Source organism: Coenobita brevimanus, chromosome 91 (genome assembly GCF_032717465.1).
Source record: "Coenobita brevimanus isolate Jiangsu-jjx chromosome 91, ASM3271746v2, whole genome shotgun sequence".
NCBI lineage: Eukaryota > Metazoa > Arthropoda > Malacostraca > Decapoda > Coenobitidae > Coenobita > Coenobita brevimanus.
This window is the reverse complement of record NC_137044.1, coordinates 2,682,157-2,699,670: the sequence shown is the minus strand read 5'-3', so window position 1 is coordinate 2,699,670 and position 17,514 is coordinate 2,682,157. Positions and strand designations below refer to the sequence as shown.

The 17,514-nt window shown below is 40.6% G+C and overlaps 1 protein-coding gene across 1 annotated transcript in view; it reads right to left on the bottom strand.

The window, feature by feature from the left end:
• The window catches only part of wus (TM2 and DnaJ domain-containing protein wurst), a 31,125-nt gene extending 16,229 nt beyond the window's left edge, over positions 1 to 14,896 (bottom strand). Inside the window, exons 1-4 of the mRNA XM_080281791.1 lie at positions 14,801 to 14,896; positions 12,426 to 12,572; positions 8,434 to 8,581; positions 1,520 to 1,715 (exon numbers count right to left, since the gene is read on the bottom strand). Of these exons, the coding sequence (XP_080137917.1) occupies positions 1,520 to 1,715; positions 8,434 to 8,581; positions 12,426 to 12,572; positions 14,801 to 14,893 (584 nt within the window). The 5' untranslated portion in view covers positions 14,894 to 14,896. The remainder of the gene's footprint in view (positions 1 to 1,519; positions 1,716 to 8,433; positions 8,582 to 12,425; positions 12,573 to 14,800) is intronic.
• Between the last annotated feature and the right edge of the window lie 2,618 nt (positions 14,897 to 17,514).

The following is a 17,514-nucleotide window of genomic DNA, read 5'->3' as shown; positions in this document are numbered from 1 at the left end:
CAACAACAGCCATGCAACTAATATGTCCTATTTATTCCCATCCAACTTGCTCTTCAAGATTTACTTATGGTGCTTCTCCTAGAGGACTATCTCACAGGCTATGAGGTTACTACGAATATTTCCAGCAAAATGGCACATGGACTGGGTTCTGAGTCTGTGTGAACCTCCCCCTGTTGATGGTATTTGTAGCATTAGGGCACTACATTCCCCTAGGCTTGTAAACTGACAGGGTTTAGAATAAAATGCTCTATTTGCAAGCATTTAGAATGTAGTGCACTCAAACAGGTCTCCTAGATGAGACATCCTTTATCTCCCACCTCCATGGTTCCTCATCTACTCATACCAGTCTGTGCGACTAAATACTCCAAATGAAAACAAACAACTGGTTATTAGGAGAAAGTTCACAGGATGTAGGTGCCTTCGCCAATGTCAGTTCACCTATGTTATTCTTCTCTTCACAGTAACATGTCACCTGAAGCCATGAAAATGTCTAAGAAAGAGTATTACAGTACCCATTAGGGCAATACATTCCTAGGGCTTGCTAACAGAGGGCCTTACTCTAAAACCCACCAATATAATCTACAAGTTACCCTATTTAATGATGTACAGAGCACATGGTTTTTCTTTTCAAGGAGCTATGATCTGGGTAGAGGTACTATGATGGACAATTATAGCATTTCAATTGCCACCATTTCTGCTAACCAAACTTGTTAATTTCTTACTGGATGAACTGGCATTTTTGAAAAACAAAGGACCACATTATTATTACTGTTGGCACCTGGTGGTTTAGTGGGTAATTAAGGCATTCCAATCGGATTGAGCAGGAGAAAGTTCATATCCAAGGGATGGTTGGGGTTTTTTGCTCACGTAATGCCATGCAGGGATGTGTGAGGTTGGTCACTCATACCTAAAATGTTAGGACCAGCTTGCCTAACCCTAGGCTCCTACGTTCCTCATAGGGTGGCATAGGACTGGATGATGGATGGATGAATTACTACTATTATTATTATTATCGACTCTTTATTTTCATTTCAGAACAAGTTTCAAATTTATACATATCGCATAATTATGATGATTATAAAATACAAACCATTATGCTAAACACTCTGTCACCTGAGCATCAAAACCCAACCAACTACCAAATGAAGCAGCTCAAGAGGCTATCCAACACAACAGCACCACCAACAACGAAGGCAGGACTGAGTACAGTATTAGCAATTATGAACAGGTAATCCTCTACTTGTACACTTCAATTCGCAGTGGGAATAGGAATATGACTGGAATGGTGATGGTTATGATGATGATGTTACTATTACAGCCTGCGAGATGAAAACTGGAATTTCAAAGGCTTATTTGGCAAGTCCATGACCATGTGCCCCATTTCATTTGATACTTGGTTGTCTGCTACTTTTAATACTCTATTTTCTTTTCTAGCGTTAGGATATTTCCCTGGCCAAACAATAATAATGAAGATGACAGTAGTGATAGTCTTAGCATCACAGAACCAAATGTAACTTACTTGAACCAATGAATTTTAGGGTACGGCTTCTTTCTCCACTGCTTCCCTTTCATGTTAAAGAGAAGGGTTGAGGTGATGGTATTGAAGTTGGACAGTGGAGGATGGATGAAGGAAAGTGGTAACACAACAAATGCTCCAATCAATGCCCACTTGAACTCTCCTTGTTCTCGTCCAATGTTTCCAATGACCCAGACAGCTGTGAACAATATCTATATGAGTACAGATCACATTTTTTATTATCCTACTCACTCTACACACTCCAGATACAGTACACCGTAATATAATTCTATTTCTACTGCTTTTACTCGTGACTTTCTACTCTCATGCCATATCAAAGTTTCACAGCCATATATTAACCCCTTATGGGCGGGCAACTTACCAATTATACGACCGTGTGGGGCGGCATATTTTCGGAAAAATAAAGTATCAAGGAATAGGCCTAAACATGCATAAATCGATGAAAAATGGATAAAAAACGAAGGCATGAAGTGTTATATGCGAGGTAATGCATCTCTGCTGGCTGTGGGAGAAGGAAGGGAGGAGTGAGGGAGGAGGGCGGGCAGGCAGCTTATCACCAGGTGCCCCTGGGGTAAGACTAGCAAACTATTCACTCATTTGCTTTTTCTTCACCACTGAACATCATATTTATCATTTATGCATTCTTTACACTACTCATTGTCTTCAAAATCTTACGTATGTGTTTTCTATTTTACTTGAGCACTTATAACAATAAAACTTATGTACGTAAATGCTATTTTACTTGAAATATTATAACACTACAACTTATACATTATGTATATACTAGTTTACTTGTTTCAAGGCTTGGGAGAGTAGAGAGCAGGTTAACAGGTGACAAGGATGCCTTATCACCCAATTTCACCAATAATTTAGTACTGAAAATGGCTGGACGTTACCTAACATCACCCGCCTCCTCACTCACGGACGTTACGTAACATCGCCCACCTGTTAGGGGTTAATGAGGACACTAATGTGCTTCTGTACAATCCTCTTACAGCCTATACATGTAGACCTCTGTTTAATATCAAGGCTTTTATAGTACCAGCAACCTTCCTTCCTGTACTAATCTAATTTCAAACCCCTCTATTCATTTATCTCTCTCCCTTCTATTACTGCACTGAGGTACTTAACCCTTCCATGGCCGCCAGCGTTGAAAGACATTTTACCGTAGCGTGGCCACCTGTGTCAGTGCAGCACAACTTGTAGAAAACTAAGAAAATTTTGGGGAAGGGAATGGAGGTTTGGGGAAGGGAATGGAGGTCTGGGAGATGTTGACACAAACCTTCTCTAGCCTCTGAACCACTCAAACGGTCAGTGCATCTCGTGAATCAGTCATGAGTGGATTTGTCTTTTGCTCTCCTCAAGTGTTAGTGTAAATAAGATTAAGAAAGCAAGAAAGTGCTGCACACATTATCTTTCTCCTCTCTCCTAAACTGACAAAAAAAAAAAAAAAAAAAAAAAAAAAAAAAAAAAACCTTACAGGAATAAATATTGTATAAAAAAAAAAAAAAAAGTGGGAAGACATTCATAAATATGATATTTTTATTATAAGTACTGTACATAATATGAGGTGAAAGAGAGAGAGATTGTCCAGGTGCTTGAGGGTGCGAAAGTTGATGTATGCGGAATAAATGAAACAAAATGGAAAGATGAGAGTGTGAGAGAATGGGTGTATGGATGGGGTATATGTGCAGGAGTAGGTGAGAATGAAAGGGCAAAAGAAGGAGTATGTATAGTTGTGAGTAAAAGATGGAAGAAGAGCATAGGAGAATATGGATCAGTTGGGTCAAGGATTGTGTGGGTAAGATTGAAAGTTGGAATACAAATGTGGGCGATTGTGTGTGTGTATGCGCCAACGCAAGATCGTGCAAGCAGAGTGAGAGAAGAATTCTGGACAAATGTGGAAGTGTGCATGGAAAAGTTTGGAAGGAATGAGAGAGTGTTTTTGATTGGTGATATGAATGGTAAAGTAGGGAATGTGAAGGTGGATGGAATAGTTGGTGATAGACATAATATACAACATCGTCATCATCATCTAATCCTGTGTTGCCCCATGAGAAGCGTAGGAGTGTGGGGCTAGGCAAGCTGATCCTGACATTTAAGATGAGAGTGACCAGCCTCACTCATCCCCGAGTGGCATTACGTGAGCAATAAACCCCAACCATCCCTTGGATATATACTTACACAGGCTCAATCTGACTGGAGCGCTTTAACTACCCACTAAACCACCAGGTGCCAGAATTTGGTTATATGCAGAAGTGGATAAGAATGACAGTGCTACAGTGGACATTTGTGCCAGGAAGGGGCTGGTGATAGCCAATACCCTCTTCAGATGCAAAATGATACACAGGTATATGTGGTGAGTGATGAGAAGGGTGGGTGATGAACTGAATGAATGGAAGGCAATGATTGATTATGTGTGTGTGTGGATGACAGAATGAGAAGGTGTGTAATAGAAGCAAGAGAATACAGAGGTTGGGGGAGTGGACTTTCTGACCATCACTTGGTGGCAGTTCAAGTCAAGGTTGAAATGAAGAGGAGGAAAAGAAGAAGGGGAGGGCAAGAGGAAGTAGTTCATACAAAGAGGGTGGAAAGGTTACAAGAAGATGGAAAAAAGGCAGAATATAAGAGAGAAGTGGAGAAGCGATTGGGTAAATGTGGATTGGAGCAGACAGAGGACGTGGAGGGTGTGTGCAAGATACTCACAGAAGAAATCTGTGCAGCATGTGAGGTGATGTGTGGGGTGAAGAGAAGACAAAAGGGGGTGCAAGGAACAGCATGGTGGAATAAAGAGGTGAAACAGGTTGTGGTACAAAGGACGAAAGCATATAGTGAGTGATTGAGAAACAGGGGTGTGGAAGAAGTTGAGAGACAAATGGGAGAGTTATATGTAGAGAGGAAGAGTGAGGTGACAAGATTAGTAAGAGGCACTAAGAACAGAGTGGATGAGGAATTGGGAAGGAATCTGAGTGTGAAGTGCAAGGAATGTAAGAAAATTTTCTGGAAAGAGGTAAAGAGAGTTAGACAGGGTGTTAAAGAAGCTAGTTGGGGTGTGAAAGATAAAAATGGTTGATTATTAGCGGAGAAGGCAGAAAATGTGAGAAGATGGAGAGAACACTTTACGGAATTGTTGAACATAAAGAATGGAAGTAATGCGAGTATAAGTGGCTGGGGAATGGCTGGGAGGAGGAGGGATGTGAGAAGTTAGAGTCCCAGAGGATTGAAAGTTAGGTATAATTATTCCCCTGTACAAAGGAAAAGGGGAAAAAATAAGTATGTGGTAATCACAGGGGCACTTGTCTTCTAAGTGTAACAGGAAAAGTATATGGCAGGATACTTACTGACAGAGTTGTGGAAATAACAGAGAAACAGTTGGAGAAGAACAGGGAGGTTTTAGGAAGGGAAGAGGTCATGTGCCCATTAATGTTTAATAATATTCAGCTTAATCCTGCATCATCCTTGAACATGCTTGGGGTTTCATTTACTCGGGACTTATCTTGGAAAGATCATATTACATCTCTTGTAAAATCTGCTTCCAAGAGACTGGGTGTGCTAAGCCGACTCCGCTCTTTCTTTACCCCTGCACAATTGTTGACTCTATACAGGGGTTTTATCAGCCCCTGTGTGGAGTACAACTCTCATGTGTGGGGAGGCTCCCCACATACAGCTCTTCTCAATAAGGTGGAGTCAAAGGCTTTTCATCTCATTAAATCTCCTCCTCTTACTGACTCCCTTCAACCTCTGTCTCTTCGCCGCACTGTTGCATCTTTATCTCTTTTCTATCGCTACTTTAATGGTCACTGCTCCTCTGAACTGTCTCCTTGCATTCCTCCACCTCTATGACGGGCGCGTAGCACCCGTCTGGCAGCAAACTCTCATCCCTTTTCTGTCCAACTCTCTAATGCAAGAGTTAACCGTTACCCCCAGTCTTTCATTTATGCAACAGGTCAGCTCTGGAACTGTCTCCCTCTATCTGTATTTCCTGCTGCCTATGATCTCCAGTCTTTCAAACGCAGTGTGTCCAGGCATCTCAAAATGATCGGATCTTGAATTTGGCTCTCTATTGTATTTTGTTTTTCTCTTGGAGGGGACTGTTACTGCAGGCTCATGGCCTTTGGTTCCTTCTTCCTCGCATAAAAAAAAAAAAAAAAAATGTAGATCAGATATTCATTCCTAGGTCTTTTGTGGAAAAGTTTCTAGAGAAGGGAAGGAAGTTGTATGCAGCCTTCATGGATTTGGAGAAAGCATATGATTCATTTCCACTGCCCTCACTCATGACTTGTGTCCCTCCAACAAGGTCCAAGCTTCACTTCCATATGTTAGAGTTGGTATCACAATACTGTCATGCAGTAACTTTTTCACTTCCATGCTCACTTCCCTGTTTCTTATCACTGCTTTCAAAGAACCAACTACCTTTCTTCCTTGTCGTACCTTTTCAAGCACTTCACCCTTTAAACTTCCATCCAAACTCATCACACTACCCAAGTTCTTAAACGCACTCACATTTTCCATTTCTTCCTCATTCAACCTCACTTTACATTCAGTGACTTCATTTCTCCCAAAGACCATAACTTTACTCTTCCCTACATTCACCTTTAGATTCCACTTCTTACACACACTCCCAAACTCATTCTCCAAACCTTGCAGCTCCCCTTTGTTTGCACCTAACAACACAGTATCATCTCCAAACAACAGCACAGGGAGTTTCCACACACTGCCCTCTCTCATTAGGGCCACTCCAACATCCACTGCCCTACCTTGTATCTCTTTTATAACCCCATCTATATACAGTACAGACTGAACAACCATGGAGACATGACATCCTTGTTTCAATCCAACCTTCAAATAGAAAAATTCACTCAGTTCACTGTCCACATGCACTACAGCCTTAGCACCCTCGTACATACTCTTCACGACATTCAACAACTTCCCATCTACTCCATATATTCTTAATACTTTCCATAATCCCTGTCTATCCACCCTGATGATGATTTTTTTTTTTTTTTTTTAAGAAACCTACAACATTAAGTAATGATTTTGTTTGTAATTCACATATCTAGTCATTTCAAAACCATTTCACCACTACTGAAATTTTGTGCGGGGTGAAAAAGAAAAAATTCTTTGTCACCGATATCGTCTGCATAAATCTGCATACTTTCTAACGCATCATTGCGCAGCACAGGATGGGTCTATGAAACCAAAAATTGCATTGGCAGGTGCACCAGATGTTCCTCTTCAATTTGGAAAAAAAAAAAAACTTGTAAAATTAGCCCCACGGTTGGTCTGTAGGTCCCAACAAATTCCGGAGGTTCAGCAACGGAGGGGTTAAACTCCCTTAGCAACTGAAGTCTCTCCATTTCCCAGCATCACACTGAAAATCGCTCAACCTCTTTACAGCCACCATTTTACTCTTAGCAACATCTATTTTCACAAAACAATGCTCAGACATTCATAATACTACAAGAGTCTGCGAGAAACAAAGCATCATTTCACACATCCAATTTGAGAAAATCAACCCTTTATCACCTCCCCCTCTCCAAGTCAAGCTTTAACCTCTCTTACCCATATCCATATACCTGTACTATATGTACTGAACAGCCACAGGAACATCACATATTCGTGCCTCAGGCCAACACAGATACTGAACCACTTATTCAAACATCCACTCATTGTTACACTGCTTCACTATTATCATTAAAACTTGTTACAGGATTCAGTAGCTTACCATCCACACTCTTTATACATAACACCTCCCATAATGTTTCTCTGTTCACTATTTTTATTTCTCAGATCTACTTATGCCATACTGGTACCTTTCTTACAGCCTCTTTATATGACTTTAGCACGGTCTTACTGCAAATATCTGATCCACTCATCCCTCGCAACTTCTAAAACAGCAATGACTATCAGTCACTTGACATTCCAATATATTCCAGATGACTATCAGTCACTTGACATTCCAATATATTCCAGATGACTATCAGTCACTTGACATTCCAATATATTCCAGATCTTTTCCATGAATATTTTTCCACATACCTTTCCCACAATACCTGGCAAACTTATACCATGATTATTTTTGCACTGCCTTCAATGACCCTGGGTGTAGTAGCTGCAGCGTCAACCCGGGAGTCAAATCTCATACTTTCTTGCACCTAGCCATGGGAAGGACCCTGGTCTAATCCTGGTGAAGGCTGTCTACTACATGGGGATGCTGGATCCCTAAATGGTGTATGTACTGCACTGTGTCTACATGACAGTCCTACACAAGTAGCTGCTTAACTGTGGTCACCAGGTTTGCTTGGCCACGTAAACCATGGTTAAACAACAATAACCTTTCCTTTTGTAAAAGGCAAATCACAGCCTTCTTCAGCTGCACTGATACAGCTCCAGTCATCCAATCTTTCTGACATAATTCCAACAGTCATCCACACTTTCTGGCATATTCTACTTTCTGACATATTTCTAACAGTCATCCACACTTTCTGGCGTATTCCCAACGAACATCCCATGACACGCCCTCCATTACCTTTAATAATTTCTACATACTGTACTAGCATACTAATCGACACCTAATGCCTTCCCATTATTCAAACTCTTCACTCTATTCATTCCTGCCAATATCATATTCTCAAACATCAAATTCCTTCTCTGTACACATTCATAATCAACCATGTTTACCACTATTCTGTCTTCCTCACTCCCAATCATCAACCTTTCAAAATATCTTTGCCTTACTTAGGTTCCACTTGTTAATATACTTCCACTCTCACACCTTACATTTTCAAACCTTTTTTCCACTTTTATTTTTACATTTTCATACCTCTTTCTCCTAAATGTTTCCTATCAATTAAGCTAGCAATTAAAAACAATTACAATATTGTAGATACACTCACCTAAAGCAGTTCCTATAGGTGAAAGGTAAATCAGAAATGTGAGGGAGTATCCATATATCTCTTCCTGAGGTACAGCTGCTGCCACTAAAAAGTTCCAGGAATTTCCCACGAGGATTTGGCCAACAAACCGTACTATACTCCATGGTGGCTGCCCAGGAGAAAAATTATAAATAACAGGTAATAACAATGTCCCTGGCTGCTGCAAATCACTAATAGTAATGTCCAAAAACATTATGCATATAGTAGATTATGGTATTGTCATGTCTACTATTCTTCTTTCAGTACATAAATTCTTTCAGTATGATTTCTTTTTTGCTTTGCAGTTTGGCCAGAAGCTTCACTTACAGTGGGAAGAAACACTTTCATTACATGGTGTAAAAAAAAAAAAAAAAACACCAGATGGAGTTAAATCTCCATTGTGTAGCAGAAAATTACAAATTAAAGTTCCATTGTTACCAGGAAGCAGATTTCCCAGTCCCCCAAATTCACAATACCAATTCTAAGCAATTCTATGGAATACATTACAATATAAAGGAACACATTTGTTATCTGTTATGTGGGAAACATGGCATGAGCTGAATAAGGGGCTGGAGCTCTCTCCGGCTAGAGTGAGGAGTGGTTGGAAGAAGTTCAGGAAGCTGTTGCCTCTCCTGACACTGAGAGGACTAATAGATCTTTGTTTGCAGCATGTGTTAGGAGTGTAATGCTGTACGGTAGTGAGGCCTGGGCAGTAAAAGAAGAGGATATTTCAGGTCCAAATGTACAGAAATGACAATGATAAACTAGATGTGCAGTGCACCCCTGAATGAGAGACCTTGGGTGGGGTTGGGCGCACTAGGTTTATGATGGAAGAGTTAAGAGGTAGGATGGGACTGGAGTGTATTGGTGCTGTGATGAGGAGAGGTAGACTGAGATGGTCTGGGCATGTGGAGAGGATGAGGGATGACAACTGGGTGCAGAAAGAGAGAAGTGTTAATGTTAGGGGTAGGGTTGCGAGAGGCAGACTGAAAAAGACCTGGGACGAGGTCATTGAATGTGACCTCAGGGAAAAGGGACTGAACAGAGAGGCTGCCAGAGACAAAGCAGCATGGACAGCCACAATTAGGTGATCAAGGCTGATGTATGTTAGCATGCTGGAGCCTTTATAAATGAAACATACATTATTGTTGTGGCCCAATGCTCATCTCAATGTGAACCCTGTGGACTGCAAGCTGAAGTTACTATCTTCCTGCAGCATACCATCCCATCCTCCTCTTCAAGGACAAGAAGAGGGTTGGAGGTCTGTTTAACTAGGCAGTGGAACTGTCCACTTACATCAGTGTCACTGCATGAATGTATCCCTCTCCAGAACCAGTACCAGCAATGAGGTTTACTATGAAAATCTTCATAATTTCTCCATTCATAACATGGAATTTGATTTGCAGGATGAACAAAAGATATTCATGGTAAGCTTTTGAACTCTTTCTCTTGTCATTCCTCCAAAAACAAGAAATAGGTCATAACTATTGGTAGATATATATATACACTGGCAGATACATATATACTGTATATAGGCCTATATATTAAAAAGAAAAAAAAAATGAGTTGAGTTGATCATAAGCCAGTTCATAAAACCTTGCCCAGAAACACATTAACACCTAGCCAGCTAAGATCATTATTATATCCAGTTACTTTTGAACAGAATTGACTATTCTGTGTATACATACTCAGTATGCTACAGGCAAATGCAGGGATGGATTTTAGGGAACAAAAACACTCTCCCTACTCTACAAATAATATACTGTATCAGATCAGTGATCTCTTCTAGCTTCTCCGGCATGGTCCCTCATCCTACCTGACATCCACTACAATGCTTGCACACCATACAGAACAATATTTTATGAAACACCACTGTCAGCACCTATACTACTCCCATAGCTTAATTGTCTTTTGAAACCAAAATCCTCTCTGTCACAGAATATCTTGACATCAGGGGCACATAATTCTATGCAGGAGCCTGTGCTAACACACAACACCCTTATCACAGAGTATATATACAGTATGGCAGAGCCACACAGGACAACTAGACACTCAAATATATTACCACACACACATTACCAGACCCTCTTTAACAACATTCTGCCTCCAGACACTCCAACACTGGTAAAGAAGAAATACCTACATATTCATTTCACATGCACAGCAATACAACACCTCAATCAATCAGAACACTATACTGTACTACAAGTTCCCCTGCTGATATCCACCAATCAGAGCCATCCTTAAACAGATCTGACTGAGTTCACCTTGCTAGGCTTAGACAAGGACATCACCCAGCCCTCCTAATTTATCAGCTTAGATTTGTCGTGGGTGGAATCACAGATACTGTTCTCTGCTTGCAGAATAGGCTCAAACAACCTAACACATATTACGGAGCAGCACACAACACATACCACATTAATATGTACACATAACACATGGGCTGATTCTGCGGTGCTGCCCACACTGCCCGGGCAACACTTCTGCTTTACCACTCTGATAATTTGTACACAGTATTTGACATACAAAGACTGTACCTTTTACTGGATATTATGTTTACTTCTCCCCTACAAATGTTATGCAAGCTATCCTTGGTTGACAAACATTACTTAGTTGGCTGAGAGAAAAGGGATGCCAAACTCTCATTATTCTGGGTAGTGATATGGGCAACACCTCAGAAATATTTCTGGATCCATCCCTACAACATCAATGGTGTAGGGACTCAATGGGACAACCCGATAGGGGCAATTGCGTATCTGTGGTCAACAGGCTTGCTAGGCCAAGCTTCATCCTGGCTAAGCAACATCAACAGTGGGAGGAAGTCTGGCCAAGTGGCCACAGCACTGAGCTGACAATTATGATAAAAGAGGCTCAAATCAACACCAGGGATGTTATTGCAGAAACTTTGTTTGTTGTTATTGGTATCAGTGCTCCACCATATGTACATCACATGATATATATCCAGTAATAATAATCTTCCTATGGACAAAACACCATACTGCAAGATTCTCAAAATCCCTAATCTCATGAAATACACTGGCAAGCAGCACCCAAGTAGGCTGCATGAGTGTAATGGAAGTGGCACACAATACCTTCCTCTGCTGATGTGTCATGAAAACAGAGACTGCTGTTCTTAAGAAACAGACTGACTCTACCAGTGCATATATGACGTCACATATGTACAGGGAAAAAGAATAAGCACATTATTCAGCTGCATACAGGAGATAATTTTCATCCACTCATTTACTGCTTCCTTTCCATTTCTATAACTCTGCTTTGATCTCTCTCATTATTCCAACCATGCAGTACATATCCATCCATCCATCCATCATCCAATCCTAAGTTGACCCATGAGGAGCGTAGGAGCCCAGGGCTAGGCAAGTTGGTCCTGACATTTAACATGAGAGTGACCAGCCTCACTCATCCCTGGGTGGCATTATGTGAGCAATATGCCCCAACCACCCCTTGAATATAAACCTGTGCCAGCTCAATCCAACTGGAGTGCCTTAATTACTCACTAAACACCAGATGCTGTAATTTGGTTATAAGGTTACCACCCAGTGTAGTAAATGGTTTCCCGGCGTACAGGAAACCATTTGATTTGTTAACTCAGTGTGCAGTCACCCACAGACAGGAGGAAGAGGAAAGAATGAAGGAAAGAAAGCTAGAAGAGGGAGTGTAAAGTCACCCACAGGCAGAAGGAAGAAAAAAGAATGAAGGAAAGACAGAAGAGGATGGAAGAAGCACTACTTGAACACTGATACACAACCACTTACTAAAAAAAAAAATGCATTCAAGTTTTCACTCCACACCATATGTAATTTATAAAACTCCTCCCTGTTCACCTTGTTATCCATCAATTCCATAATTATCTTACAATCCTTCTTACAACCAAAATTCTTACATCACTTTGTCCAACTACAATGAATTTTTAGTTTTAAATGAACACTACAAACCAGTTACCTTGACATTACCTTTTTATATTTCTTCATCTTATCTGTTAAATCCTTCATGTAGTCTTCACCCTCATTGACATCCCTGACATAAGCAGGGATGCGAAAAAAGTCTCTCAGAATTCCAGCTCCAAGGTAGCCGCCGAAGGTTGTGTACCATATAAATGCCTAAAAAGAAAGAAAAAAATGCAACAGGGTATATAATGATTCGTCCACTCAAAACATTACTGTTAACAATACAATGAACCTCTTAATTCATATTAAACAACACCAGACCTAACTGTCCATTTTAAGAGCATTACTATAATTATTTTACAGCATTATCTATGCAATATTGAGCCACAGTACAATATCTTTTCCATTTCAGTTCAAAACATAGGAAACATTCATGATGCCAGTGATGTATGACATTATAATAAAGACAAAATTAGTGGGTGAAATTGGCTAAATATATATATATATATATATATATTAACCATGCAGTGTACTGTAAATGGTGTTTGGATCTCCCTCAAAAAATAATTATAGGAATAAATGAGAACTCATTTTCCAACCACTTAAAATTCAATATGTTTTTCCTGGTTCCCAAAATTTTGCAATCAGAGGTTCTGGTGTAGCTATTATATAACCAAGCAATACTATACTGGCAGAGCTGCTAAAAGTACCAAACTTCACTACTTAAGTATTACTGTATTTACACAATTTTACTTGTCAAAGTATTGTGAGGTGAATGTACTAGCCCAAATGTAAAAAAGTATCTTGTTCATAAAGTCCTCAAGTACTGAAAGTGAAAACTAACAACTAATTTCTTGATATTAAGTTATTATTCATTCATTCATTCATCATCTAATCCAGTGTTGCCCCATACAGAGCATAGGAGCCCTGGGCTGGGCAAGTTGGTCCTGACATTTAAGATGAGAGTGACCAGCCTCATTCATCCCTGAGAGGCATTACATGAGCAATAAACCCCAACCATCCCTTGTATATCAACCTGCACAGGCTCAATCCAATTGGAATGCCTAAGCCTAATTACCCACTAAACCACCAGGTGCCATAATTTGGGCATATGGTTACCATCCAGTATAGTAAATGGTCTCCTAATGTACAGGAAACCATTTGGCTTGTCACTCAGTGTACAGTCACCCACAGAAGTGGAAAGAATGAAGAAAAGAAAAACACAAGAGGAAGGATGGAAAGAAGGAAGGAAGAGAGGAATGGACAGACACCCAAGAGCAGCACTACATCGAGTGAGAGGATGGTGGGCACCCCCAGCAACCACTAAATTGCTAGTTATAAACTAATTAATTATTCTGTGCCAGAAATGTGGTACTGGCAGAACTGAGGAATGCTGCCAAAGCAGCTGAAAAACAAAAAGGCATCAGGTGTTGATGAGGTGTATGTTGAGATGATTAAGAGGAAAAACAAAGCAATGAAGTATTAGCTGAAAATTTGTGGTACGCACTCGATGACTGCTGTTGTACTGGTACAGTGGAAGAACACAGTGATTATGCTTGGTACAAAAACTATATTCTTTTAAGACAAACAGAGGAAAATAAAAAATTCACACAGCAGATTACAAGTGTCCTCAATTCATAAAAAAATGAATAAAGTTAGACTTGAACTGCTACTGGTTATACCATGAGAGGAAACTATTGTGGGGAAGCGACTTCCAAAGAGAAGCACCTTGGGGAGTAAAGGAATTTTGACTGATCGAAGTTCTACAATATGGCAGTGGGACAGTCAGGTCGTGAGCACTACCAGCTGCCTGTATAGCATAAGGGCGGGCATGGTGAGGTGGCACAATGGATGCAACTTTGTCTAACCATTTGCCATAAAAATTTCTGAAAAATAATGTAAGAGAGGCAACATTCCATCTTATTTGTAGGGGAGGTAGTTTACTGTAAGTGCTGGGTTATTCATACTGCTTTGTTCTGAATTTCATCCATTTGTTTTAGTGCAACCTCTCCACATTTTCTCCACAAGGGTGAGTAATATTCAAACTGAGAGCAAACATGACTCTTGTAAATTATAGCTAACTGCTTGTCAGTGAAGCACTTACAGATTCTGTACGACAATCCAAGTTTCTCAAAGTGATCTAACGTATAAGGTTCAATCTAGTGTAGCATTATGCGAAACACCAATAACTTCAATACTTTTAAATAGAGGAAGATTGGTACTGTAAACAACTGAATATGTCTGGAATTACCTACATTCTTTAGCAGATATAATACAGCTACTAAGAAAAATAACAAGTAAATAAAAAGGTCACAGTCATGGTACCAGTGGTACAATACTCACGGAAAATGAATACTTGCCTATCAGCATTTTGTATCATTCTTCAGCATATCGGTACCAGGAAGCTATTATACCTACCACATAAGATACAGTTCACTTACCTGTCGGTCCCTCCGAAGGTACAAAAGATGAAGGAAACACCATCCACCCACCAACCACAGGAGGTAGGCAACCCACATACTCTTTTCCGGCATCTTCTTTCTGAAAATTAAATATCACTTGGTATTTACATTTCACTCGAAAGTCTACAAAATGGTGTTCTGGAAACTACATTACACCTTCGTTTCATCAAGTTATACATGGCTACCCGTGACTGCAACAAACTGGTACCAGTATCATTAAAAGGAGAAAATAAATCAGTTATGAACCTTAGCTTTAATATATATATACTGTACATATTTTTTCAGAAATCAAAAGTGTATAACCTACTGGCATCTAGCACGATCATATTTTTGCACTAATGCTTGAGGTAAACGAGGTCCATCTCCTAGGAGCAGTTGCTGGACTGTGCTTCAGTCTGAGCTACCCTAGAGCCATTTAGTATGCACAGTGTAGTAAATTATGAAAAAAAAGATGAAGAGAGAAAAGCTGAGTTTGCAAACCTGATCCTTCCAAAGAACTCTGAACATTAAGAAAGTAAGATACAGTATCAAGATATACTCAGCTTGATATGACTGAACACTGCAATTAAAAGACTGGAGGTCATAAGCAGCTGGAAAAACAGACTGTAGAGAACAATTCCAGACTGTTTTCAAGTTTCAATGTTTTTTTAATTTCTTTTAAAAGTGATGAAAAGCACTTAATAAGCAGTGTTTGTATTGCAGTCACTACTGGCACCAAAGACATAGAGACACCAGCTGCACAAGGGTAGCTGGATACCATCATAGAATAAACAAAATTACCCTTATCAGTGACTATTCATCCTATCTATCTATCTATAGCCCAACGCCCTAATCCCGCAAAGAGTGGCCACAGACAAAACGCCTCCAAGTCGCTCTGTCACCCACAATTTGACTACCCTCCCCCCAACTCACCCCCCCTCCCTCACATACCTCTCAACTCCATCCCTCCACCTCATCCTCGGTCTACCCCTCCCTCTCCCTCCCTCCACCTCACCAACATACATCCTCTTAGTCAGTCTTTCATTCTCCATTCTCTCCACATGTCCAAACCACCTCAGTGTATTTCTCCTAATCTTCACAACCACATCAACATCTATCCCACAACGTTCCTTCACTTCTTCATTCGTCAACCTGTCCCTCCATTTCACTCCACATGCTCCTCTCAAGTAGCTCATTTCCACTGCTCTCACTCTTGACTTGTTCCCCTCTTGCAAGGTCCATGCCTCGCTTCCATACGTCAGGGTAGGGATCATAATACTATCATGCAGTGACTTCTTAACTTCCATACTTACCTCCCTATTTCTCATCACTGCTTTCAGTGAACCAACAACCTTCCTTCCCAGTTGTACCCTTTCACACACTTCATCCCCCAAAGTTCCATCCTTACTCATCACACCACCCAAGTAGCCTACTTGAATGCACTCACATTCCCCATATCCTCACCATCCAACCTCATGGTACATTCTGTGACTTCATTCCTCTCAAACACCATAACTTTACTTTTGTTTACATTAACTTTCTGCTTCCTCCTCCTACACACTGTCCCAAATTCATTCGCCAAACCTTGCAACTCCCATTCATCTTCACTCAACAATACTGTATCATCAGCAAACAGCAAAACTGGAATCTTCCAAACCTCACCCTTATTCATTAGAGCCACCCCCACATCCACTGCCCTACCTTGCACCTCCTTTACAACCCCATCCATGTATATATTAAACAGCCATGGAGACATCACACAACCCTGTTTCAGTCCCACATTGAGATCAAAGAACTCACTCAGCTCACCATCCACTCACACCGTAGCCCTAGCTCCTTCGTACATACTCTTCACAGCACTCGACAATTTCCCCTCCACTCCATATATCCTTAATACCTTCCACATACCTTGCCTATCAATTCTGTCATAAGCTTTCTCCAAGTCCATGAAGGCAGCATACACTTTCCTTCCCTTCTCTAGATATTTCTCAACTAAACATCTTAGAACAAATATCTGATCTACATACCCTTTTCCCTTCCTAAATCCCCCTTGTTCTTCTCCAACTAGCTCCTCTGTCATATGCCTAACCCTATCAATGAGTATTCTACCATATATTTTACCAGTCACACTAAGAAGGCAAATACCCCTATGGATACCACATACTTCTCTCTCCCCTTTTCCTTTGTATAAAGGAACAATCATACCTGACTTCCAGTCCTCAGGAACCCTTCCCTCTTCCCAAGCCAATCTACACAACTTCCATATCCACTCCACAACAATCTCACCCCCATACCTCAGCATTTCACCACACACTCCATCAATTCCTGGGGTCTTTCCCAACTTGATCTTCTTCATTGCTTCCACTACTTCTGCCCTACTGATCTCTTCCTCCCTCCTCTCATCTCTTCTTCTCCCAGCCATTCCCCAACCACTTAGACTCACACTGCTGCCACTCTTTACATTCAACAAATCCTCAAAGTGCTCCTTCCATCTCCTCAATTTCTCTCTCTTCTCCACCAATAATCTATTATTCCTATCTTTCACTCCCTTACTATTTCCTCTTTCACACTGCCTTACTTTCTTTATCTCCTTCCAAAACAATTTCTTACTCTCCCTCCATTTCACACTCAGATTTCTCCCAAACTCTTCATCCACTTTCTTCTTACTCTCCTTCACCAGTCTCTTCACCTCCCTTCTGCTCACATATACCTCT